This window comes from Dermochelys coriacea, chromosome 12 (assembly GCF_009764565.3).
Source record: "Dermochelys coriacea isolate rDerCor1 chromosome 12, rDerCor1.pri.v4, whole genome shotgun sequence".
In the NCBI taxonomy this organism is placed as follows: Eukaryota; Metazoa; Chordata; order Testudines; family Dermochelyidae; genus Dermochelys; species Dermochelys coriacea.
The window spans coordinates 7635251-7661007 of record NC_050079.1 but is presented as its reverse complement, the minus strand read 5'-3'; the positions used below and the strand labels follow the sequence as shown (position 1 = coordinate 7661007).

The 25757-nt window shown below is 41.8% G+C and overlaps 1 protein-coding gene across 4 annotated transcripts; it reads right to left on the bottom strand.

Moving 5' to 3' along the window:
- Positions 1-25747, bottom strand: PSME3IP1 (proteasome activator subunit 3 interacting protein 1). 4 transcript variants are annotated; one of them, XM_038367860.2, is made up of 7 exons: positions 25599-25746; positions 16172-16312; positions 15856-15954; positions 11029-11150; positions 5333-5466; positions 2928-2989; positions 1-781 (listed from the first exon to the last, which is right to left on the bottom strand). In XM_038367860.2, exons 2-7 carry the CDS (start codon positions 16299-16301, stop codon positions 507-509), a joined length of 822 nt encoding a protein of 273 aa, XP_038223788.1. In that variant the 5' UTR covers positions 16302-16312; positions 25599-25746; the 3' UTR covers positions 1-506. The 4 variants fall into 4 exon arrangements, with proteins under 4 accessions (XP_038223788.1, XP_043350807.1, XP_038223790.1 ...); XM_038367861.2 differs by having other exon boundaries at positions 572-781; positions 5333-5461; positions 25599-25747; XM_043494872.1 differs by lacking the exon at positions 25599-25746 and having other exon boundaries at positions 16172-16332.
- Between the last annotated feature and the right edge of the window lie 10 nt (positions 25748-25757).

The following is a 25757-nucleotide window of genomic DNA, read 5'->3' as shown; positions in this document are numbered from 1 at the left end:
TGCATTCAGAATTTCTTTAATCATGTCGCACAAACTTCTTTACAGTGTCATGGCAAGCTACGTTTCCACCATCTGCTTGATTTTATTCTGCCCCCACTTGTCAAATACAGAATAAAAAGTGACATTTTAAAACAGAACACATGGCCATTTTTACAAGACTTTGGTGCTGCAAGTGAATGCTTTCACTTCTGGTCATGGAAACAAAACAAACAAAAACAAAACCTTCCATCACCAGGAAAATCTTTCTTTCCATAAGAACTTTAAAAGAGAAGGCTTTCTCCTGCATTCTCCCCACCCTGCATCTTGGTTACAATAGCAGTATTTTTCCCTCAAAGTTTTAGAGTTGAAACTTATCAAACAGGCTCAGTATGCACCTCAGAAATGGAAGAAGCTTTGGGTGAAAGAGAACTTCAGTTGATAATTTTGGTATTATGTGAGGGTACCCAGAAGGTTAATCTTGAGAGGTTAGCTAGGAAGGGTATCCTGGGGGAGAAAGGATGCATCTTTCACCCTCCACGGCATAGGCTATCTTTCCAAGCTACATTGACATGGAGGGATTTTAGGTTATGGCCCATCAAAGAAACTGTTGCTACGAAAGACTGAGGAGACAATCTTCCCAGTGGAGTTAATAGTGCCTTCGCTATCTGAACTGGACTCGGAATCGCTGCTCCCCGAGTAGGCGCCCAGGCCTGGGAGAATACCAATGCACACAGCCGCTGAGGGACAGTGGACTGCAGAGCCACCCACTGAGCTGCTCCCGAGAGGAACGCAAGATGGCGTTCTGAAAGACATTAACAAACCATTACATTCTTGAAAAAGCAAGACCATGAGAACATGTAGCTTTAATCAGCGAGCATAACCAGATGCTATACATATACTATTGTCACTTGAATACTGTACTTCCCTAATACAGCTAAAGTAGCTTTGCTACCCTAAAACTTCCTCCAGTCGGAAGGACTGGCGACCTCAGGGATGGGCTATGGAGCTTTTCAACACTATTCAGTCCTGTCCTGTGAAGGCAGTATTTCCTTCTAAGACCATCAATTTGATACATTCCATGAACACTAAATGATTCTGCTATGTATATTTGACAAATTTTGCCATGTAATGACTTGATTGGAAGAAGGACTACTAGAGCAGTGGAATAAAGCAATGTCTCCAACACTCTGCAGCTGGTTAGCTTTTAGAAGGTTGGAAAAATAGTTAATTGAACAGATGGAGTTTCAGAATGTGCCTTGGGTTGTAGTTCTATAGCTTACTTCCATGCTGGTTGGGGTGTCTAGGTAGTAAACGCTATTCTCTTGGCAATAGCAGTCAACCATTAAGACTGGAATCCAGCTGGATTCAACTTCCTTTTTTCTGGTTGCCCACAACTTTCCCAAACACATTTGTTTCAGGCTGAAACTTCCTAGGCCAGTCCATTGCCTAGAAGGGGAATAGTTCTGATTTGGTCAAACCTGCTGATGACCTGAATACCGGAATCCCGTTTTCCTGTATTGGTTTGGATGACAAAACTACTTCCCAGCTAGCTCAAGAACAGCTGAAGGAAGACATGTCTAACTTGACTTCCTTTGTACATCTTACTAAGATTTGAAAAGCAGGGAAATCAGTCATTTAAAAGTTTAAATTTGACAATTTTAGGCATGAACTTTTGCTCCTCCTTAACATACTCCTGCTGTGAGCATCTCTTTCTATGGGTGAGGCCAGTGGAGCCTGTAGCTCCAAAAAGCAAAGCGTTCACAAGTTCGGATAAGGATTTGTCAGTTAACAGCTCCTCAGCCTACATTCTGCACAGGAAGAGCATCAGGTCAAGTAGCCTTTAGCATAGGCCAGGATCAAGGGATTTTTAAGTCTTGTCATTCAAAACTTGTAAGTTCCAACACCAAAACATTTCTGGATTCCCTTAAAAAAAAAACAGAAGCCAAAAGCGAGCAGTAACGAAACACTGAGCACTCAGGAAAGCGGGAGGGATAGCTCAGTGGTTTGAACATGACCAGCTAAACCCAGGGGTGAGAGTCAATCATTGAGGGGATCATTTAAGGATCGGGGCAAAAATTGGGGATTGGCCCTGCTTTGAGCCAAGGACTAGATGATCTCCTGAGGTCCCTTCCAACTCTGATATTCTATGAAGGCAATCTCAAGCATTAAGCGACATTCATAAAGTTCACACTGCACATACTTTGTCAGGATATTATTTATTTGGACGTGTAATGTGGTTGAATTATCTTAACTCCTGGGATTGCCCAGCTCCTTGAGTAGTTAGAATTTCTGCTACCTCATTTTGCCCCAGTGCTACCTTTGTTGGCAGTTGTGTTTACATAGGCACTACAGATTGTAGAATAGCTAATCTGCGTGTGATAGTATTTTATGTAGCTTTATTTTAAAAAAATCTGAAGTGAACAGGAACTAAACTGTGAGGAATCCTTTGTTCATCCCCCTGAAAATGGGAGCTGCTATCCGACTCTGTCCATGGCTTGCCATTTTCCATCCAAAGCAAAATATCCCTTGGCTGTTTGCAGAGAACCCCATGGCCCAGACCAATGGCCCTCTACAGTCAAATAGTAGACCTCTCTGGCAGAGCCTGTCTTAATCATGATTGCACTGTTCTAAGTTCCTAAATGGCTGCCAAGTTTGTCCTGCCCAGAACAAAGGTATTTAGGTACCTATCTCTGGGAGTTAGGTGCCTAAATATCTCTGAGGCTTTGGGCTTCTGTAGCTGCAATGACCATCTATTGCTTTGCAAAGCATTTGGAAATACTTGGAATAAGAGATGCTATGGAAAAAAAAACAACTATATGCGACACAGTCCAATTAGTTTCCATCTTGGAGAAAGATAAGAGCCCTTATAACAGAAATAACATTGGCACATAAGTTATAGCTTCCCAGATAAACCACTCTATATATCAAACTCCAAGGCCAGAACACACCTTGATTCTTGTCATTGTCAGTATCTAGTTTCAGTCTCTTCACACTGTTACCACCATCTGAACTGCAAGAGAAAGTGGAGTCACCTGGTTAGTCAGAAAACAGTCACTTGATAATTGCAAAATCATAAAACTAGATTTGCCTGGAGTGCCTAAGAGAATTCTAGCCAACCACCTTCCTGAGCACCTCCAGTACTAACTGTGCTGCTAGTTGGGAAGGATCACTATTATCCAGACATTCAGCAACTGCCTACACTGTATTCCCATCCCTTGCCAAGCTAAGTCGTAGAAATCCAGATCTAGGAATCAAAGCCAGGTCTTTTGCATGGGAACACAGTTGCAGGGCTGCCCACTTAGCTGAGACTATTAATCTTGAAATATTTAAAAGTTTGTGTGCAAGAAAACCCCCAAATAAGTTTGCATCTCTTTATACTGAGGGACAGTATTCATGTCACCAAGAGAATACAAGCCTGCTTACAAAGCACTGGCTCTTCCTTCAGATCTGTGACTTCTGTACTCCTCCAAATGCTTCTATTTAGAAAAATCATTCCAGTCATCCCTTCACTAGTCAACTAGGTGTTGCGCATCCTCTCCTGTAAGCAGTGCCTGCTATCCCTGAGGGGGGATATACGGTTCCTCTGCCCATGTGCTAAGTGGGAATTGTTAAGCAATGTTATGTAGCACACCAAAAGTAAATGTGAAGATGCTTCCCCTTCATCTGAGGGGACAGTGAATCCTCTCCCTGCATCGAAAAGTTAGTCACAGAATAAACCTGCAATAATAATGTCCATTTATTGGCAAGGATAATCTATAATGCCCAGACAGATGTTAAACTGAGGCGTCACTTAATCTCAGCTAGCTTGAAATAGAAGAAAAAGTGACTGACTTCAGAAATGTCTTAATGTCAAGGCACTGACATGTCAATTTTGAAACACTCTTTTCCAATATATGCCATCTGCAGCCATCAGATGTGTCATCAAGCAACATGCCAGAACCTGCTGGTTAGGGAGAAAATAGCTCTTTGGATGCTAGCTACCATCCAAGTTTTGTTCCCTTTTAAAAACCAGTCCAGGTTGTACATCATGGATTGGAAGAGGAGTTTTGAGCTATTCCTGTACTAAATTTACCAAAACCAGCTTCCTAGATTATGAGTTACTATTGCACTGGGGATGAAATACTCACCACAAATCAGAAGTATCGAAGGAATCTCCTATACCTTCAACTAAAACCAGATTCAAACACCAATTTACTTCTAGATGCCAAACAACAACTGTCATTGTTAGCAGATGACTGTTTGATTGTCTATGGGAAGTAAGGCTAGGTCTGCTGCCACGAGCGGTATAATCTGCAGCTCATGTAAACATACCTGTGCTAGATTCAGTATAGATAGCATGCTACACAATAGCCTTGAGGATGCGGCAGAGCCAGATAGCCATGTGAAGACATACACAGGGGGCTTGCACAGCCCACAGTGCCGCATCCTCTCTGCTAATTTTAGCAAGCTAGCCAGAGTGGATGTGTCTACATGAGCTGCAGGTCACACTTCTGGTTGCACTTCCATAGCCTGAACGCATGGTCATAGTCCAGTTCCTACTGGACAGTTGTTCCCATTACACGATACTGTAAAGGGTAGCTAAAATGGGAGTCTCAAAGAGGCAAAACAGCGAATGGGCTACTGACATAAAACTGCCCTATCCCTTGGGAAGCGAGGGTTTTGCAACACTACTGTCAAGCCAAACTGGTGGTGAAGAGAAGCTTGCACATTACCCTCAGGAGCAGATTGTCACAGTGAGTTATCTTCTATAAATCAGAATAAAAACACCAAGAGTCAAAATTATGCAATTAGGTATCAATAAAACAAGCTGACGTGAGTTGCAAATCATTTGACTCAATGTGCAGGGGTGGCTTGTTATCTGGGAGCATGGTGGCACCTTTACCTGATGTGAGTCCCTGATTTTAGGGGGAGGGATAGCTCAGTGGTTTGAGCATTAGCCTGCTAACCCAGGGTTGTGAGCTCAATCCTTGAGGGGGCCATTTAGGGATCTGGGGCAAAAATTGGGGATTGGTCCTGCCCTGAGCAGGGGGTTGGACTAGATGATTTCCTGATGTCCCTTCCAACCCTGATATTCTATGATTCTAAGTGGCATGAGTAAGATCGAAAATAGGCCATTTTCAGATCCAAATATAGGATTTAATGACACAGACAAGGCTTCAATCATCTCAGATGGTGTCAGTTTGAATCATCATAGTTTCCCCACAGTCTGGGAGACACACAAACATGCTAGTCCCCCTCTCTTTGCTAAGGTTCACATGTCTGACAATCTCCCAGAGGCAGTTGCTGGCCTGCCTCACTCCATACTGCTAACTCTGTTCCTTTCCTTGTGAATTTATAGAGGTGTGAAACTAACCTTCTGTGTTTCACAGCTCCTGCCAACAGCTTTGCCTGAGAGAACTTGTTCTTGTTTTCTACTGATTTCACAGTGAGTTTCTTCTCTGCTTCCTTCTTCGGGTCCGTGCTGACCCCCACTTTGGCGAGAGTGCTGTGAATTAACAGTTAAGGATCAACCGGGATGTGAGAGATGACATTTCCCCTGCATTACATTCAGTCTGGCCTGCTAACGCTGATGGGGGTTCAGTCACAGCTTGAGGGTCTCAGTCCTTTGCAAGCCTGTGGAATGGCATTTAGCAGATACCTCATGCCAGCAGCGCGAGAACCTTACTCTTAGGAGCCGTCGCAGATGTTCTAATGCCAGCCCTGTTCCTAGAGGACTCGCAAGCAGAGTGGGCTGCAGACGATAGTAGCTGATGCATAGTGGAAACGCTCCTCATCAGATACTTCAGGATAGCAAGGAAAGGACTTTGTACTGGACCAACAAGCAGTGCTCTCGGCACCAGAGGAGCTATCCTATAGGCCCGTGTCCTCTCTCGTTTTTAAAAAGTTTGGGAAAGGAAGAGGGTGCAAGGAAGGGAAAAAAGTGCAAGTATAAGATGACACGGGACCATCTGCCACCCCCTGGGCCCAGACACTTTTGTTACAGGCCAGTTGTTTCCCAATCCAACTTTTCTGGAGAGAATTCGTAAGTGGGCCAAATTCTGCTCCCCACTTTCCAACCATGCAGCATCAGAATTCATCCCACTCGGTCTACCATAAAGCAGGACAAATTAGCCTCGCATATCACAAGGCCTTCTTAAAAATTCTCCCTCCCTTTATGCTGGCCTCATTACTGGTCACGCAGCAGGCTCCTTCCTTCATGGAGAGCCTGAAAATTAACCCTGCCAGGCTGGAATGTGGTTGGACTAAGATTCAACCAGACCTTTGAAGGACCAAAAACCTGGAGTGAGGGAGTCTTCTTTCTTACAGAGAATTTTGTAGCAGTTTGTCCTCAACACGTGGACAAGGCAGATAATGATTGTTTAAATTAGTTGTAAACTCTTTGGAGTAAGGATTGTGTGTACCTGTGCATGGTGAGCACCCAGTATAATGGGGACCCTGAACACAATTAAGGCCTTGAGAACTACTAATGCAAAGATAGAGGCCCAGAAGTTCCCTTCCTCAATGAAATACAAACTTATTGGCTGGTCAAGTAAGAATAGCTTAAACCTGTCTGTGCTCATATACACACAAAACTGCCTAATTTCTCTTTATGGTTCCCACTGTTAACGAGCAGCATCATTTACCAGTTGAAGCAATGCCCACAGAGGAAATGAGTAGCCTAAAACAAAACATTTGAAAGGTGGGATGCAACCCATAATGAAGCAGACAAGTCTGGATAGGCTTCAAAGGCTGGTTTTCTGATGTTAAGCCACACCCAAGATCTGCAGAAACACTAACTGATTCTCGTCCTGTGGAGAAGTCCAGTTTGACCCCAGCTGGGCTGATACAGAACCCATCAGACTATCTCTTGAAAAATACTTTTTCCCCTATTTCCTTGCTGCTACTATTGCATTACTCTGGTATTAAGGGGACCTGAAAAGTCATCTGGAAAGTTTTTATAATTGCACCTACAAAAAACAATAAAAAAAAAAATTACCTTTAACTCCAGTATCAGTTCCTTCTTTGACTGCAATTCCCTGAAACAGCTGACAGCACACGTCTTTTTTTAATTATTTGTGCAACTCAGGTATCAGCTGTTGCAGGGAAGACACAGGACACAGTAAACTTCAAACTTGGCAGGTCATGTCAGTAAAGTGGCAGCAACTGTGCAAATACTGTTTTAAAGTATAGTTACACACATACTTCGGAGATTTTGAACATCTATTTTAAAGCTTTGTTTCAGTCTTTCCAGTTCATGTTTTAACAGGGGTCATTCCTTATTTGATTTTTCCAGGGACATAGTTATTATCAATAACCCTGTCTGTCATGTTTGTGATTTTCTTCCCTACCTCAAAACTAAACAGCCTAGTAGTTGTAGCTGCTAAGTGGCTTTAAAAAAACCAAAACATTTTTAAAGACATGGAACAATGGTGCCATCTTGTGGCCACTTGCAGTAATAAATGCTCTCCTCTAGACAGGCAGTACCTCTTTAAAACAGTTTCATGTTGCAACATGTGGTCTTTTCACTTATGTTAGCAGGGTAGGTTCTTATTGTTATAATTTATTGTTATTTTATACCTCAATACTAGGCTAGTTAGAGCCATTATGAGCAAGCTGAAGTGTAATTTTTATCAACAGATTCCATGGCTATTACACTTTTGTCAAAGGATGCTATTTTGCAAACACTGCAACCCTACCTCCAAAATGCTCAGCAACTAACTCAACATCCATTTGCAGAGACTGATATGCTCATTGCATCTAAATTAGCTCTATGGGCAGAAGTTCCCATTGCTGGATTCATATTACAAGAAAAGTTACTTTTCCCTCCCATAAAGCTATGTAAAAAATATGTACAGAGCATTGTGTTAATCCTGGATACAAGCATCAAAATTGTTGTCCTACAATATAGTTTAATGCTAGCATTTTGGGAGAGATGACAGGCAGGACTTCCTTTACAGAGAGCTCTAAGATTATATGATATTTCCTCTCGTATACTTTTCATTTGTCTTATCTAATGAGATTGCAAGCTCTTCTTGAAGGATCTCTCTCTCAGTATGTTTGTACAGTGTCTAGCACAATGGGTCTTGATTTCAGTTGGGGCCACTAAGGCTACTGTAATACAAATTAGTAACGCAAATTTAGAGAGCTAGTGTTTAAAAACTATTTCTAAGAAGATTAAAAATAATACAGGCAATTAAAAGTTCTTTATCCAGGAAAAATTGAGTAGTCAGTCACTTCTGCTGTACAGAAGCAGCAATTTTTAACACACACCCTATAAACATCACATACCCTTAAGTTTTGCTTATGTGTTGAACAAAACAGAGCACTAAAATACAAACCTGAATTTTACTTTTAAAAAGTAAGAAATGGTTGACAATTTTAAAGCAATGTAGGAGATTTAGACACATCTTCCATTAAAAGTAAGCATCTAAATCCCCTAAAATGCTTTGAAATTCTCAACCATTGTCTGTAGCCAATAAGTATATGATTATCAAGTTGTGAGCTATCAGAGAATGCAATTAGTTATTTCAGAATTTCAATAAGCAATATCCTAATTTTCCTAATACATTCCTTGAGTAGCATGCTGCAATCTGGATGCTTTGGGTTAGTACAGCCAGGTAACCCTCAGTTTAAGTCAAGCTTAATTTTAGAGAAACCTAGAATGTTCACAACTTACCTAGATTTCAGAGTAGCAGCCGCGTTAGTCTGTATTCGCAAAAAGAAAAGGAGCACTTGTGGCACCTTAGAGACTAATGAATTTATGTGAACATAAGCTTTCGTGAGCTACAGCTCACTTCATCGGATGCATTTGGTGGAAAATACTCCCTCTTTGGTGGAAAAATCTCCCCACTGTATTTTCCACCAAATGCATCCGATGAAGTGAACTGTAGCTCACGAAAGCTTATGCTCAAATAAATGTTAGTCTCCAAGGTGCCACAACTTACCTAGAGATAGAATTAGTTAAAGCAGCACCCATAACTGGAACCCTTTCCCAATGTTAACCATGGGCTTAAGGGGTTATGAATTGGCCATTTCAATTCCCAGTTCAGGCAACATTTTATCTGATAAAATGTATTCCAGTTGTAGTTTTTCTTTTAAAATAACTTTCAAGGTCTAAGCATGTTAAATCATTCTGAGACAACGTCATAGGGTGGTGTCACATTTTTCACCTATTACAGTGCATAAATGGAAGGAGAACATTTGATCCACCTCTTGATCTTGGTCTGTGCTATTGGCTGGTACCTCTGCGTAGCTTAAACTGAATGTTATACTAGGGAAGTCTGATGGAATGACAAAAGCAACATTTTTGATCCACTTCTTTTTAGACTGGAAGGACTTTAGGCAGGGACAATGGCATCCTACCACATTTTGAGCTCTATAGTCACACAATTACTAATAATCCGTTTACATCTCATACTGCAGAAACTAGCCTCAATTAAAAATGTATGTTAGCATCTAAAAGTAGTTTAGCTTGAACTTTAAGATGGGCCACTTTGAGTTACTCAATCTGACCCCATGTGGATGTGGAGCCAGGAAACTGAAACAAGATACTGGACACTGCATTTGCAATTTTCATGCCAAATATAGGGTGAAAGGCTAAAAATTCTCCTTGATAGTATCAATGAGTTTATGACATGGATTCTACAATTTGTAATATATAGCAAGGCCTGTGGATGCAAAAACAGATGATGCTTTAAGGCTGTAAAGACCGAGTTTATGGATATCAAAACTCTGGAAGATACACTGCCTAACAACTTCAGGGGTCAATTAGCTAACAGAGGGCACATAAGACTCCTTCTAGGCTAGCATGATTCACTGTTGGACTTGTTTGACCTGACTAGTGCAGTCATATCAATGCTGTAGATGCAGCTGCCATGCACATCCCAATATTCAGCACACCCTGAAGCAACAGTGGTAGAAACTAAACATATCCCATGAATGATCAGTCAGAATAAATCTAAGGAAACTTCTATATGCAAATGTGCCCACTATGTACCACATTAAGTTTTGTGATTTCTAACTGTACTAGCATCATTTACAAAAAGAGCTGGGCCGGACTAACACATCCTACTAAGTTAGATGTTGGCGGTTCCTGTCTCATGGATAAGCGATGACTTTCCAATACCTATTATCTTAGGACATCTTTATACAAAACCAGTATCAATTAGTATGATTCTCTTCCCAGTTTATTTTCCTGTGGAGTTTGATCCTTCTTGTTCTGCCGCAAGCCCCCTTTACTCCCACTGCTAACTTGCACCGAAACGTCAGAGTTTGCACATCACCCACTGATTACTTACACATAATGGGCTTGATCGTGACCGAACGGAAGGGGAGGAACCATCAGCATCTTGGTAGATGAAAGGAAACAATTCTCTCCTTTCAAACTTAAAGACAGTCATAACTAGCTCAATGTTTTGCCATATGTGCAAGCCCAGTCTGAGGTCCTGAGCTTGTCCCCAGCATGTTGGTCTGGCAAGGGATAGAAACACAGTGGAGCTGACAGGCTTAACCCTCAGCCTGGGAGAAAAAGAGCATCCTAAGTTGCACTCTAGCACTTCTCCATGAATATAAATATTAAATATTGCAAAAGCAATACAAAGACAATAGTTCAATAGCTACTTCCAACAATTTGGCTATTTTAAAGCTGTCAATGTACATCTGAAAAAACAGCTTGGCGAAAGCAGATCTGCTTTTTAAAATAGGCAAAGGATAAAGCAGAGGTTGCAAAAAGGAAAAGCCCTATCCTTCCTTTATACATCCTCCCTTTCTATCCTTGTATCAGTGTGAAATAGAAGAAGAAGAAAACAGCAATTAGAAGGAAACAGGAACACAGAAAATTTTTGAAGATATGACCAAAAAAACCCCTGAGATTCTGAGAGATCCAAAATAAGAACAAAACGTGAAGAATTTTAGAGGCAGCTAATCATATACACTTCTGTGTAGAAAACTACTCTGCAGGGGAAAAGTGTGTGGACATCAAAGTCTGACTGCTGCAGAACCCAATTGTAGTTCACTGTCTTATAACCATCTACTCAGAACAGTGGCGAGTCATTTCAATGCAAAGGATATTCTGTATTCATTTAGTTCTTTCAGATCATCTTCTCTTCGTTGCTTTTCTATTAGCGCTTGTTGCCGAGAAACCTCATCAAGGAACTTTGTCTCATCTTCATCTAAGCCTCTTACCATATTTTCTGAATAAAGCAAAGCAAAAATTAAAAGCCATTAAAGAAGCTGGTAGAGTGGAGGACTATACAACAGTACTTCGCATTTTCACAATACTTTTCATCCACAGGATTTCAAAGGGCTTTACAAAAGGTAGATAATCATCCACAGGTATTTTACAGATAGCATCTATAATACCACTAAAGCAGAGAGGGGAAGCGATCTGCACAAGGTCACTGCTAGGGTAGGAAGTAGTATCCATGGCTATTATCAATCCTCTCTTCTAACCAGTAAATCACGCTGCCAGTTTAAAAAAAAAAAAAAAAGAGTTAGTATATATCAGACCCTTCAGAAGACAAACCACCCAAGGATCAGCTTGTTTTTCTAACTAATGAGAGACAACAAACTTCTCAGGCTAAAGATTGTCTAATCAATGGGATTCCAGATTAGCACAGCTGAGCTCCCAAACATCCAAGCATATTCAAATTAAGGACTTGTCTACATTCAAAATGCTGCAGGTGCACTGCTGTAGCACTTCAGCGTACTACCCATGCCAACAGGAGGGGTTCTCCCATCAGCATAGGTAATCCATCTCCTCAAGAGGCGGTAGTTGGACGAATTTTTCCATCAACCTTGCGCTGTGTACAGGGGAACTTTGGTCAGTTTAACTACATGGCTCAAGGACATGGATTTTTCACACCCCTGAGCGACGTAGTTGTGCTGACCTAAATTTCTAGTGTAGACCAGGACTCAGAGATATGTTTTTGAACAAAGAAAACATAGCATGGTATTTTACTGAATACATACTTAACCACATTTATAAACATGGTAAAAGCTAAATTAGCTATACATGTCATTTTTAGCTATCAATGTATTTATGCTCTAAATTTCCAGTCTGGTATCCTATCTCCTCTTCCAAGTAGGGTACAGATAGCTTATTAGAAGGTTCTTTGAATCTCTTGTTATGCAAAGGATAATCACTCCATCAAAGCCACACATTTTCAGAGAGCTAATGAAAGGCTTAAAGCAAAGTTTGCGGTGTCTGTGGCCAGACCAAAAATTCTCTTAGAATCATAGAATATCAGGGTTGGAAGGGACCTCAGGAGGTCATCTAGTCCAAACCCCTGCCCAAAGCAGGAGCAATCCCCAATTTTTGCCCCGATCCCTAAATGGCCTCTTCAAGGATTGAACTCCCAACCGTGGTTTTAGCAGGCCAATGCTCAAACACCTGAGCTAACCCTCCCCCCAAAAAATGTCATTCCTTGTAACTCTTCAGTTACAGCAACTGGCCAAATTTTATTGGTTTTAGCTTCATGAAGGTTTAATTCCTAAAGAGGATTTTTAGGACTCTACATATTTAAGGGCCATATTTTGCCCTCAGATAAAAGTCCCACACAACTTCAAAAGGCAGGGCCTGAAAAATCCACTTGTCCTGATCAGTAGCAAGCTTCAGGAAGGGTGGGGCCCAAGTCATTTTGTGTGGAATTTAAGGCTTTAATTTTAGAAGTACCAGTTCTTAAGTTGTGAAGAATACAGTATTGCTCTGAGTCTTCAAACTGATAGTTTCCAATGTGTCTACTACTGCTCAGAGCTTTCCTCAGAAGAAACAAGTGATAAGACACTAGTCAGTTTCACTGGTCCCATTCTGATGACTGCATGAAACGGACAAGAACCTTAGTTTTACTCATCAGGTGCTTAGTATATAAAGCTATAAGCAGCAGCTGCCAAGGCCGTAGTGGTTGTTCCTAGTTCTTATGGATAACACTCTCCTATGGATCAACTTTTGTCTGGTATGCGAGTCTTCTGGCTTGCAGGTGTTGTATAAACTTTTTAAAGCCCATCAAGGGCAGCATTTAGCCCCAATATAACTGTCTACCAAAAAAAAAAAAATTAAAAAAAAAAATCACAAACTAGAAAGATTTTTTTTTTTTAAAAGCTTACCAATGAGCATGTTCAAAAGAATGGGTACTTTCCACAGCATTATCAATCAACGAAGTATGTGTGTTAACAGCATATTCCTTCCTAGTCAGCTTACTCCTGCTGCCCAGTGCACTGATGCACCTCAGTCCAATATTTAAGCTATATTGATTTTTTTCTGAAATGAAACTGAGCTGTCACAAATACTGCATAATTGGGCAAGAGAAACAAGCTGATTTAGATAGGAGATGGCTACAAGGAGCCTTTCACCCCTAGGTCACTGCTGACAAACTGATATACAAAATGATCTGGTTGTCTGTCAGTTCCCAGTAGAACTGTCATTTGTCACAATTGGCATCCTTGATAGCAGTGTCAACAGAGGCACCCAGTGCTGAATCCGAATGGAAACTGAATTCTTCTCTTCCGTGTAAAAGACTGTCCCACTGGTATTGGTTTGAGGTACGTCCATGGGGCAGAATGAGGAAGCTTACATAGCTGCTGCCTATACTATATCTGTTCTATGCCTTATACAACTTTCACCAGCACTGCATTCATTCAAGACCCCAGAAAGAAGATTGCTTCCATGCACGCAAACACCTCTGCTATCAGCACTGTTCAGAAGGGAAACAGAGTACAACAGTTCAGTAGAGTTGTAGTAAAGTATCTTTCTTTTTAAAAGCACCAGAGGATGGCAATGAGGGATTGGGGTTTGTTTGGTTGTTTTAAAAGCAGCAAACCCTGCAAGGAAGTCTAATTCTGTGCAATCCTAATAGATTACCTATATTCTGTCATTTACAATATGATGTTTCCTGAACAATCTGAGAGAAGCAAGATACTGTCACTATGTTTATTTGTTCTATCTGCTTCATATATTATATACACAAACATATAAAGTACACTGTGTATTTAAGAAACCACGTTTGTTTACATTATAACTACTCACATTAAATTAAATTACAGAATTGTTAGATTCCAAAGCATTTTTCATTTCATTGTGTTATGCAATGGCCCAATTTTCATTTGCCATGGATTTTTAAAATGTTTAACACAAGAACTAACTAGATTTGAAGAAAAATCCCACCATGTGACCCTGCCAACCAATCAAAATTGACAATGCAGAAAAATGAAAACCCCAAAAATCTTTTTGAAGGACAGGCTACATTTTCTCATTAAGAGTTCTGTTCAAGATTTTATTTAATGGAAAGTCGTTTTGTTTTTTTTTAAAAAAAAAAAAAACACTTTTTAAAATTTTCTGTTTTCAGAAGATGGCCAAACTTTGATCGATCTGTTTATTTCCAAAATGTTTAAACCTGCTCATTATATCTAAGAATGAGTCAACATATCTGTATCACTCTTAAGGCCAAATTCTGCCCTCTTATGTACACACAATTCCTATGAAGTCAATACAAGTTGGGCACACATATGGTAGAATTTGTGCCTTAATGTTACACATTTTTCCCCCTCTACCCCACAATCTGTGTCAGGCCAACAGTCCCCCATACTGAGATAAACTGGTCATAACTCTCTGGAACCACCAACACTGATTTTAAATCAATCAAGCCTTCCCATACTTCCCCCTAAAAAGCAATTTCATTATGGACATGATCCTAACAAGCACTAGAGATCAATTACGCTATTCATGGCAGTGAGCACTATGCATGGCAGTTTTTGTTCTAACAGAGCACTGTAACATTATGCATCTATTAAGGATGGAAAAAGAAGAATTCCATTTGACGTGGCAACAGCAGGGTAGAGATTTAGGCAGAATCGAATTACCCAAACTTGAGTTTGGCCAAAGCCTGACCCTTGCAGAGTACCATATGCTCTTTAAAGCACCACAAGCAGTCAGGGCCTCTGTTTTAAGTGTCTGAAAGATTAAATCTCTAACAGCGGTTTGTCCCCTTTCACTCTGGAGCACTGGTTCAAAAGAACAATCTAGAATTGACTCAAACATCATTCCTGTAGCACCTGACTTCAAGGTCTCTTACCCAACTTCTCACTTTCCTTAGAAGAAGATCACTCCCCCAAAGGTGGTACCCAAAAGTAGAGCAGAGAACAATTTATTCTCTAGTAATCATTAGCCTTTTTTCCGTATTCATAACAATTGGCATAGACACAGATGGAGATGACAATTTGATGTGTGAAATGCAGTGTTTCTCTAATGACAAAAACTCAGTAATCACCATGACAATTTTTGGTGAAAATTCAAAATCAAAATCTCTGTCTCGAAGTACTTAGCTCCTTGTACATTGGGTTAAAAAAAAAAAAAAAGCTGATTCACGACTCAAAACTATTGAGGAGAGTGCGTACATATCAGTTAGACTGGAAACAAATTGTCTGTTGGAAACCTTAAATCTTTTCCTTAAGTCACACTAATGAGTGGGGGGAAGTGGTCTTATGTTTAAAGCACAAGATGGGGAGTCAGGAAAACGGGATTCCATTTCTAGCTCCACTACTAATTCCAACATCCTTCAGCCTCAGCTTCTTGATCTGCATGATCTAATTCCATACTTCACAAGAATGTGAGTTTTGATGGACATTTTTAAGTAACTTTTAATTCCTTATGTGCAAAACTCTCTCTATGCAAATAATTACTATACATATTTTATGATGACAGCAGCAGTACGATCCCCCCATTCAATTATTTTCCAAGTAAATTTCAGAGTGACCATGATGTAACAAACCAGTGCTTTGAAAAAAAGACAAATAAGGCATCCGACAGGAAAGAGCTATCCATCTGGCCGGGTATCTCAAAGTTGTCAAAAATGTGGCACTTCTCTGGGCTTCAGCTCAGAACAACAACTTGCTGGTGCTTACTGAATTTAAACTGCTCCTCAAACTCCTGCTGTTTCTTGTCTTTCTGTTCCTGGAGTCTTTCATATAGTGACCGTGGGTCATATACCTCCTCTGGGCATTCTGAGAGACGGGAAGACAGCAAGAGACAAGAACATACCTTAGACTATTTCTTTTTTTTATTATTTTTTTTAACAAACAAGCATGGTTTTTAATCTCCCCCCACTTAAAGCTTTTAAATATTCTCACAAGCATAGGGGCTGGTTCCTTTGATTTTTGTAGAGACAGTTAAATATTCTTTGGATCTCTTTCCTGCAATTACCAAACTATATCCTAGTACCTTCTGGGTCCTCGGGTTTTCGAACCTTCTCCCATTCTTCCTGTCTTCTCTTCCGCCGCTCATCTAGCTCCGATTCAGACACAAATCTTTTGTTAATTACATGGTCAGCAGTGCCATCTCCTCCATCCATTGTGGAGCAGCCTGTCCAAAAAATATATATGGAAGAGAATACGGATACTCTTACTGATACAGATTCCAGTTTCAGTTGCACAAGGAATACTATAAATAGAACTTGCACTTATGAGCAATACAGATCCTTTAAGATACTTAGGGTAGAGGAGATAAGAGTCTGACCCCACAAGCTGAAAAACATAACATTAAATATCCACTCAACATAAAAATGAACACAATTCACCTTGATTGCAACGCACCACTTGTAGGACATCTTTAGTAAGAGCTAGAGATCTATCAGAGTCCATCACAGAACCCAACTCAGAAACAGCAGATAGATACTAAACAGATACTATACTTGCTCTTGGTCAAAAGGCTCAGAAGAGGGGTGCATTTTGCATGTAGCAACAAAATTGAAACGTGAAGGATTAAATAAACTTGTTAAAAAAACCTGCATGTAGAGAACCTCAAAAACATTTAAGATAGATACAGAAACATTTGCCTATTACAGGTAGACAAGACTGTCCAACACTGCCCGTTATAAACCCTACTTCCAGTTGCTTATAAAGCTTTGTCACGCTTCAACCATTTGGGCTGAAATTTTCCATGGCAAGTGTCTGTCTCTTGTGAATTTTTTTTTTTTTTTGAAAGTTTCAGCCAAAATGGTTTCTCTTTTCAAGGATGAGGTGATTTGATAATTTTTTTTCAGTTTGATTTTCCCCTCCTAAATCTAGGAAACTGCACACCAAAACCTGTGTTGAAAGAACGTTAAGGTTGCTATTGTCAAGCACTCAAAAGTTCGGAAATGCCACAATTAAGATTGCTTGTGGGTTAACAACACTGCAGACAGGAGTTTAAAGTACATTTTACAAAAAGACATTTTAAAATGTCAAACTATTATTTCTGTTGATATTCAGGGGGTTTAAAATCCATTTATGGAAAAAAAAAAGTTTTGGACCAAAGCTGACCTTGCTAACCCAGACCCTAAAACTGACACATGAAAGCAGTCTCTTCCTACTTCTCAGCAAAAATTTAATAGCAATAGACAACACTGCAATAATGCTGCCTACTACTCAAACATCATTTGCTCTACAAAAATATTGTTCAGAACAATATGAATGTAACAAATTAATGAAAGTTGTTAAAGAAATTAAGTCTATTTTGTGGTGCATTATATATGCTCTTTGTTCATGTCTTATTAAATCTTGTACTTTAACAAGTAATTTGCAATCTGATTTCCTACTCATTAGCACTAATTGAGGTTCTACTATAGTTATCAGTGCCATTGTAAGACTGGTTTCAGAGTAGCAGCCGTGTTAGTCTGAATTCGCAAAAAGAAAAGGAGTACTTGTGGCACCTTAGAGACTAACAAATTTATTAGAGCATAAGCTTTCGTGAGCTACAGCATCCGATGAAGTGAGCTGTTGCTCCCGAAAGCTTATGCTCTAATAAATTTGTTAGTCTCTAAGGTGCCACAAGTACTCCTTTTCTTATTGTAAGACTGATGTCCGTAAGGAATTTCCTGTAATTAGGATTAGTTAGTTTCATTTTGAAAAGAGGCTTCCCCAGTGACCCCCAGCAGTATTCAGTGACAAGGGAGAAACACCTCCCTCCCACACCTCCAGTCTTCACACACACAAAAGTCACAATGCTTGGCCATCATGAAGGTGAAGCAAGTGACATGCTTTACAAGTGTGAGTGATCCTCCTCTAAGAGAATTAATTAACTTGACACCTGAAGTCCTACTCCAAGTTTAAACCCATGTAATCAATATATTACAAGCCTCGAAGTTCAAGATTTATTCTGCCAATATAAAGTTATGCCCTTAATCCAGATATTTATAGCACTGTATTCTAGAATGATACATAAAATTGATGCAAGTGTAAGATTGTTCATAGAATAAATCTGCTGCTATTACTTAGATCATGCCAGCAACATGCTGGGTTTAACCTCTGTGCCTCAATCTCCCCATCTGTAAAATTGATAGTCATGATTTTCCTCCTTTCTAACATACTTTAGTATCTACAGACACAAACCACCATGTCAGTGCTAAGTATTCTCCATTTGGAGCCCAATCCCGCTTGCATTTAAACCCCTGGAAACAGGACTGAGCCCTCCTGAGTTCCTTTGGGGAGAAGTCAGCCTTTCAAGATTATAGGTAGGATCAATTTAATACATCCTTCTCCTATCACTATGGGTTCAGTCTTTTGAAGAGCCGAGCCCGATAACTCCTACTGATGTTGATGGCAGTTGTCGATTTATTTATTATTCGTATAATACCAGCAAACAGAGGCCACAGCAGAAATCCAGGGCCAATGTGTTAGGTGCTGTACAAACAAATGGTAAAAGGTAGTCCCTGCCCTGAAGAATTTACAATCTAAACAGACAAGACAAACAAACGCTCATCATCCCCATATTTCAAATGGCAACATGAGGCACAGAGATAAAATAAGCATTTAAGAAAAACTGCTGATTTGGAGTATCGCATTTTTGGGTATATGACTAAAGATACCTTAAAATACCTGATTTTCAGAAATGCTGAGCGTATGCCTTCTGAAAATAAGGCCCTTTTAAGCTCTCTCAAGGTGGGCACACAAAAATTACAAGTCACACAGGAAAGTTTAAGCTTAAATAAGTTGCCCAAAGACACACAGGAAATCAGTAAGGGGGGTTGGAAGTTGAACCTATGTCCCATGGGTCCGAGTCCAGGGCCTCAACCATAGGAACAGCTTTCCTTCCCTCCTACATGAACGCCACTAGCCATCACCTTCAGACCCCAACTAAAACCTCTCCAACGTATCATCAAGGATCTACAACCTATCCTGAAGGATGACCCATCACTCTCACAGACCCTGCGAGACAGGCCAGTCCTTGCTTACAGACAGCCCCCCAACCTGAAGCAAATACTCACCAGCAACCACACACCACACAACAGAACCACTAACCCAGGAACCTATCCTTGCAACAAAGCCTGTTGCCAACTGTGTCCACATATCTATTCAGGGGACACCATCATAGGGCCTAATCACATCACCACACTATCAGAGGCTCGTTCACCTGCACATCTACCAATGTGATATATGCCATCATGTGCCAGCAATGCCCCTCTGCCATGTACATTGGTCAAACTGGACAGTCTCTATGTAAAAGAATAAATGGACACAAATCAGACGTCAAGAATTATAACATTCAAAAACCAGTTGGAGAACACTTCAATCTCTCTGGCCACTCGATTACAGACCTAAAAGTTGCAATTCTCCAACAACAAAACTTCAAAAACAGACTCCAATGAGAGACTGCTGAATTGGAATTAATTTGCAAACTGGATACAATTAACTTAGACTTGAATAAAGACTGGGAGTGGATTGGTCATTACACAAAGTAAAACTATTTCCCCATGTTTTTTCCTGACCCACCACTGTTCCTCAGACTTTCTTGTCAACTGCTGGAAATAGCTCACCTTGATTATCACTACAAAATCTGCCCCACCCCCACCCCCCGCCCACTCTCCTGCTGGTAATAGCTGCTGTAGCTCAGGAAAGTTTATGCTCAAATAAATTTGTTAGTCTCTAAGGTGCCACAAGTACTCTTTTCTTTTTGCGAATACAGACTAACACGGCTGCTACTCTGAAACCATTCTTTTTATGGCATCTGTCCCATCTCAAAAACACCTTTTGGAAAGGGATAAAGGGTTCAGGTATGTTGGTGATGGTAGGGCATATAAGAACACAGATGGCGTGAAGGGGCAGAGACTCAGGCTACGCCTACATTTACAGCCGTGTGTAGAGTACAGACACTGCGCACCCAGCTAGCATGGGTATAAACAGCAGTATAGATGGTGAGATGCTATTTAGGCAAGTAGAGCAGAGTTCCCTACACATCTGAACTGCCAGTGTATAGACCCTACACAGTTCTCCACGTGCCCAAGCAATGCCCCTCACCCCTTTGCTGCTATTTTTAGCAGTGCACTGTCCCGCTGCCAGAGCCTGTCATTGTGGTGCGTAACTACACACTGCAGTGACAAGAGTTTAGTTGCAGACTGCCTTTCACTGCCACATGCAGCTATATGCTGTGCATTACTCTATATGCTACTGTACGTGTAGACACAGCCTTGGAAAGGGTCCAGCAATTTCATTAGGGCTACAGTCTTTTGTATGCAAAATTGTCTTTTGTATGCACAATCCTAACAGAATCAGTACGCTCAGAGGATCCCTTTACTCTAGGGAAATGATCTATGTACAACAGTTATCAAAAACATGTTCTCCCCTCAACTGGTGCCACAGCTTAACTATGACTTTATAGAGGACAAAAGTGTTTTCAGCATCATTATGGAAAGCATGATGAAAACATGCTCCTGGTAGCTACATCCTGGAGCACAAAGATGAAACTGCAAAATGCTATTTCAAAATGAAAAATTGGATCATTTTCAATGTTGTTCATTTTTCTGCAAGATAAGTCGACATTTTTACCGTCGGAATGTCTGAGTATTTAGATGTCAGCTTATAATGAGGTTCACTCTTTCCCCTCGCTCTCAAAAAACAGTGGAAATACAATTAACCTGCATTTGTAATGCTGCTGATTGAAAGGCTGCTTTTTACTTCTATTTCTTGCTACTTAGTGGCCTGTGTATACTCAGCAGTTCTGAACAGCCAGGAACGTGTACTAGTTTGTCTGCTTCCTCCTGTAAAGCAACGTACTGAGAGGCTCACTCAGTGACGTCAATGGATGAGCTGCTGAACAATAAGTAAAGGAGATTCTTATGACAAGGCTGATGCTTACACAGTATTTATATTGATGGTTACTGTAAACTCTTCAGAACAAACAGCTGTCAGAGATTTTTTTCCTCACCACTGAATCCAAAGTATTTTCTCCACTTGGTTAAAAAGGAACTGTAGCCACAAAATTTACTCTGGCCCAAGGCATCCCCACTGCTCTGTAAGCAGAGGGGTCTCTTATCTGGCTAGGACAGCACCAAGTTGGGTGCCATCATTCCTCTTTAATTCTTCAGAAGTCATGCCAGGGTGTACAGCAGGGATCTACTTCTGAGGTAGTGGGGAGTCCTACCCATTCTCTTCAGCATTCTCCCTGCACTCTCGACACCAGAAATGGGACATACCAAATACTATCTCACCAGTAAAGTAACAAGAGATGAAAGGCAGGTACGAGAAATAAGTGAAGATTTTAGAGTCTCTCCAACTACCATACTTTAAACAATTTAAACATTCTTTTAGTTCTAATTACCTCCCTCAAAACTTTCCCATATAAAAATATTATATCAACTTCTAACCCCTTTTCTTTTCTAAACCTTTCAACAGATCTGAAACCTACAAGGTATTTTTAGAAATGCCTAGTTAAAAACTTTAGTTTAACCCTCCCACACACAATTTCTTCAAGATTTAGAGCATTGTCAGGGGGATTTCTTGGACCTTACCTATTGATGTGGATTATTAATATGGAATATATTTAAGGAACAGATCTACCTCATGCTCCCCACTTAGGGTTTGACTGACAGCATAAAACAAAGCCATCAGTAATGAAGAGATAAGAGAACTGCTCTTCAAAAGCCTTGTAAATATATACACCAGGAAAAAAAAGTCTCTAATAGTCCCTCACCATCCCATGGCTGGGTTTATTTTATACTCTGTCTGACTGGCATGCTTGATTGTTAAGCATTTAACATCATTCACAATGCTTACATCAGAACAGAAAAGACCTGCAAGACTTGGAGTCTAAACCTTGTACGCTCAAGGCTCCTATGAAGTAGAAAAGTTAAGCACATGCATAAACATCTTCAGGATCAGTACTTGGTCTGCAGGAATTGACAGCGAAGGCCTCCCCACTGGCTATAGGATTTAATAACTTCCAAAAGATGAAATTTTAAATATCACAATACTACATTGTTAAATTCTGAAGCAAAAAACAGTCTGAAAAAAGAAAAACAGATCAAAATATGTCTGTTTAGAACAGCAGTCTAAATCCGCCTCCCTCCCGCAGTATAAATTTTGTTTGCATCTTATGGGTGGATTGAAAATTAAAAGCATCAGGGATTAGTCAACGGCAGTACGAGCTGCAAATTTCCATCCTTCAGCGCATCTTGATAGAAACCTTTGACATGGCATATGTCATCTCAGATAGTGGCTAATACCAGATGTTACACAGACAGGTGCAAAAAACCATTGGGAAAGCTTCTTCCTGATATATTAGAGATTTATATACAAACACAGAGAACATGAAACAATGGGTTTTATCATACACACTGCAAGGAGAGTGATCACTTAAGATGAGCTATTACCAGTGGAGGGGGGAAGGAAGAAAACCTTTAGCGATGATAATCAAGGTGGGTCATTTCCAGCAGTTGACAAGAACGTCTGAGGAACAGTGGGAGGTTGGGGGAGGGGAGGAAATAACATGGGGAAATAGTTTTACTTTGTGTAATGACCCATCCACTCCCAGTTTCTATTCAAGCCTAAATTAATTGTATCCAGTTTGCAAATTAATTCCAATTCAGCAGTCTCTCGCTGGAGTCTGTTTTTGAAGTTTTTTTGTTGAAGAATAGCCACTCTTAGGTCTGTAATCGAGTGACCAGAGAGATTAAAGCTTCTCAGACCTTTTCCCAAGTTCCAGTGCAAGTAAAATGACTAGACTTTGATTAAAAAAAAACAAAACAAACAAAAACCGAGGAGTACTTGTGACACCTTAGAGACTAACAAATTTATTTGGGAATAAGTTTTCGTGGGCTAAAACCCACTTGCCCAAATAAATTTGTTAGTCTCTAAGGTGCCACAAGTACTCCTTGGTTTGTTTGTTTTTTGCTGATACAGTCTACGGCTTCCACTCTGAAACCTGTAGACTTTGATAAGTATTTGTTTCCTTTCAGAACCATTTGGGCAGCACTGAAACCTACAAGAATTGCATTCATTTCACTCTATAGGTATTAGGAAAAGCTAGGAGTAGCAGAGGACGCACTTTGCTGAAACCCCAAAGAACTTTATCAGTTTAAAGCTATTATATATCCAAACTGTCAGTGGTTGAGTTCCTACAAGCATTCTACCACCATACTCCCAAGGGTGCTTTGTTTTTGTATGCAGGCAGGAAGAGCTCTCAGATCACAGGAATCTTACACATAAACACTATCTCCTCACAAGACCACAGTCATCAGAGGACCAAATACTCAGACTTTAAGGTCAAAAGGGACCATCCTGATCATCTAGTCTGACTTCCTGCACAATGTAGGCCACAGAACCTTGACTACCCACTCAATCCTGTACTAGACGCGTAACCTCTGGCTGAATTACTGAAGGAATCACCTCTGCAGGTATGTACTACTAATTTTGTCTTCATCCTAGCTCTGTTCATCAACAATCTAGAGAAGAAACTATCAGTTGTGACTATGGTACATTGCTGTACGATTAGTTGTTATGAACTACATGCACTAAATTTAAAAGGTTTTTCCATCTAGATTACTAAAGAAAAAGCATGCAGAATGACACACTTTCTGATTGAAATGCAACAACTCTTCTCTTCAAGGTGCCCTTAACTCTATAGACCACAGCTTAATGGGTACCAGTCTAGGAACAACACCTGAAACAGGCTACTGCTGTCATGGGGCAACTTGCGGAAGAAAGATAGATGTATTTACAGAACTTCACTTGTGACAGCTCTTGGTGGCTTCAGGAACTATTACTTTTTTTCTTGGAGGCTGCCATCAGATGCTGCAGAATGAACATTTTCATTTTTTCTAAAATGTAATCTTATAGCCCTCATCATTACTTCCACAGCTAGCTTTCTGGAGTAGCGACAGCGTTTCCACTATACATGTGTCTAGCACCTAGCGCAATAAATTCATAATCATCAACCTCTAGCTGCTAATGTAACACAAACAAGTAATAGTCAACCTCACAGAAAACCTTCAAAATATCCTAAAGCATATCAAAGTGACGTCTGCCCAAGCCTGAAGTGGCCTGATATCTGAAAAAGCTGTGAACTGTCCTGCTTATCTCAAAGTGGGGTTAACTCTGAAGCCCAGCAATGCTAATTTAAACATCAACTTTCCATTGTAGATCAGTGAGCCCAAGAAAAGAGGAGGATATTAGAAAGAACTGTACCATCTACAGCAAGAGGCATCTGTTCTCGACTAGCCATACTGCGCCCTGTAAAAATACCTTTACCTAGCTCACCCGCTACTGAATCCAAAGTGGAGCTGGATTCCAAGGCAGAGTGGCTCAGCTAGGGAGATACAAGCTAACCCACATAACCACACGAGAATCTGTAACCTTATTCTCACCACCCCCTACCTGTATCCCCACATTACAGCCACCTGACCCCAGCCCCAACCCCCCTCAGCCCTAACCCACCCCCAGCCCCAACCCCCCCAGCCCCAACCATCCCCCCAACCTCCCCCAGCCCAACCCATCCCCCAACCTCCTCCAGCCCCAACCCCCCTCAGCCCTAACCCATCCCCCCAGCCTCCTCCAGCCCCAACCCCCCCTCAGCCCTAACCCATCCCCCCAGCCTCCTCCAGCCCCAACCCCCCTCAGCCCTAACCCATCCCCCCCGCCTCCTCCAGCCCCCCCCCCTCAGCCCTAACCCATCCCCCCAGCCTCCTCCAGCCCCAACCCCCCCTCAGCCCTAACCCATCCCCCCAGCCTCCTCCAGCCCCAACCCCCCTCAGCCCTAACCCATCCCCCCAGCCTCCTCCAGCCCCAACCCCCCCTCAGCCCTAACCCATCCCCCCAGCCTCCTCCAGCCCCAACCCCCCCTCAGCCCTAACCCATCCCCCCAGCCTCCTCCAGCCCCAACCCCCCCTCAGCCCTAACCCATCCCCCCAGCCTCCTCCAGCCCAACCCCCCTCAGCCCTAACCCATCCCCCAGCCTCCTCCAGCCCCAACCCCCCTCAGCCCTAACCCATCCCCCAGCCTCCTCCAGCCCCAACCCCCCTCAGCCCTAACCCATCCCCCAGCCCCAACCCCCCCTCAGCCCTAACCCATCCCCTCAGCCTCCTCCAGCCCCAACCCCCCCTCAGCCCTAACCATCCCCTCAGCCTCCTCCAGCCCCAACCCCCCCTCAGCCCTAACCCATCCCCCAGCCCTCCAGCCCCACCCCCCCTCAGCCTCCTCCAGCCCCCTAACCTCCCAGCAACCCTTTTGCTCTCCGCCGATCGCCCTCCTCCCCAGTCCTAACCCATCCCCCCAGCGTCCCCCTCCCCCCCCAGCAGCAGCCCGGCCTCGCCCCCTCCGCGCATCCGCCCCCCAGGAGCCCGTTCGCCCTCAGCCCCTCCCCCAAGGCTGCGCTCACCTCACGCCCCGATCCCCACCACCTTTCTCCCGGCCGGGCCCTCAACAGAGCAGGGCCGCTACAGCGACGCGCGCTCCATACCCACTGCCGCCACCATTGACCCCGCGGGGCCGAGGTCAGCGAGCAGCCGCACCCCCTTCCCGCCCCAACCAGCCAATCATTGCCTCCTTCCTCTCACCGG

Coding starts and splice junctions, on each gene's coding strand:
- PSME3IP1 (XM_038367860.2), bottom strand. CDS start 16,301: ATGGATGGAGGAGATGGCACTGCTGACCATGTAATTAACAAAAGATTT. Junction 5,467..11,028: donor AAGAACTAAATGAATACAGA/ATATCCTTTGCA, acceptor CTGTTAATTCAC/AGCACTCTCGCCAAAGTGGG. Junction 782..2,927: donor TGACAATGACAAGAATCAAG/GTGTGTTCTGGC, acceptor AATGTCTTTCAG/AACGCCATCTTGCGTTCCTC.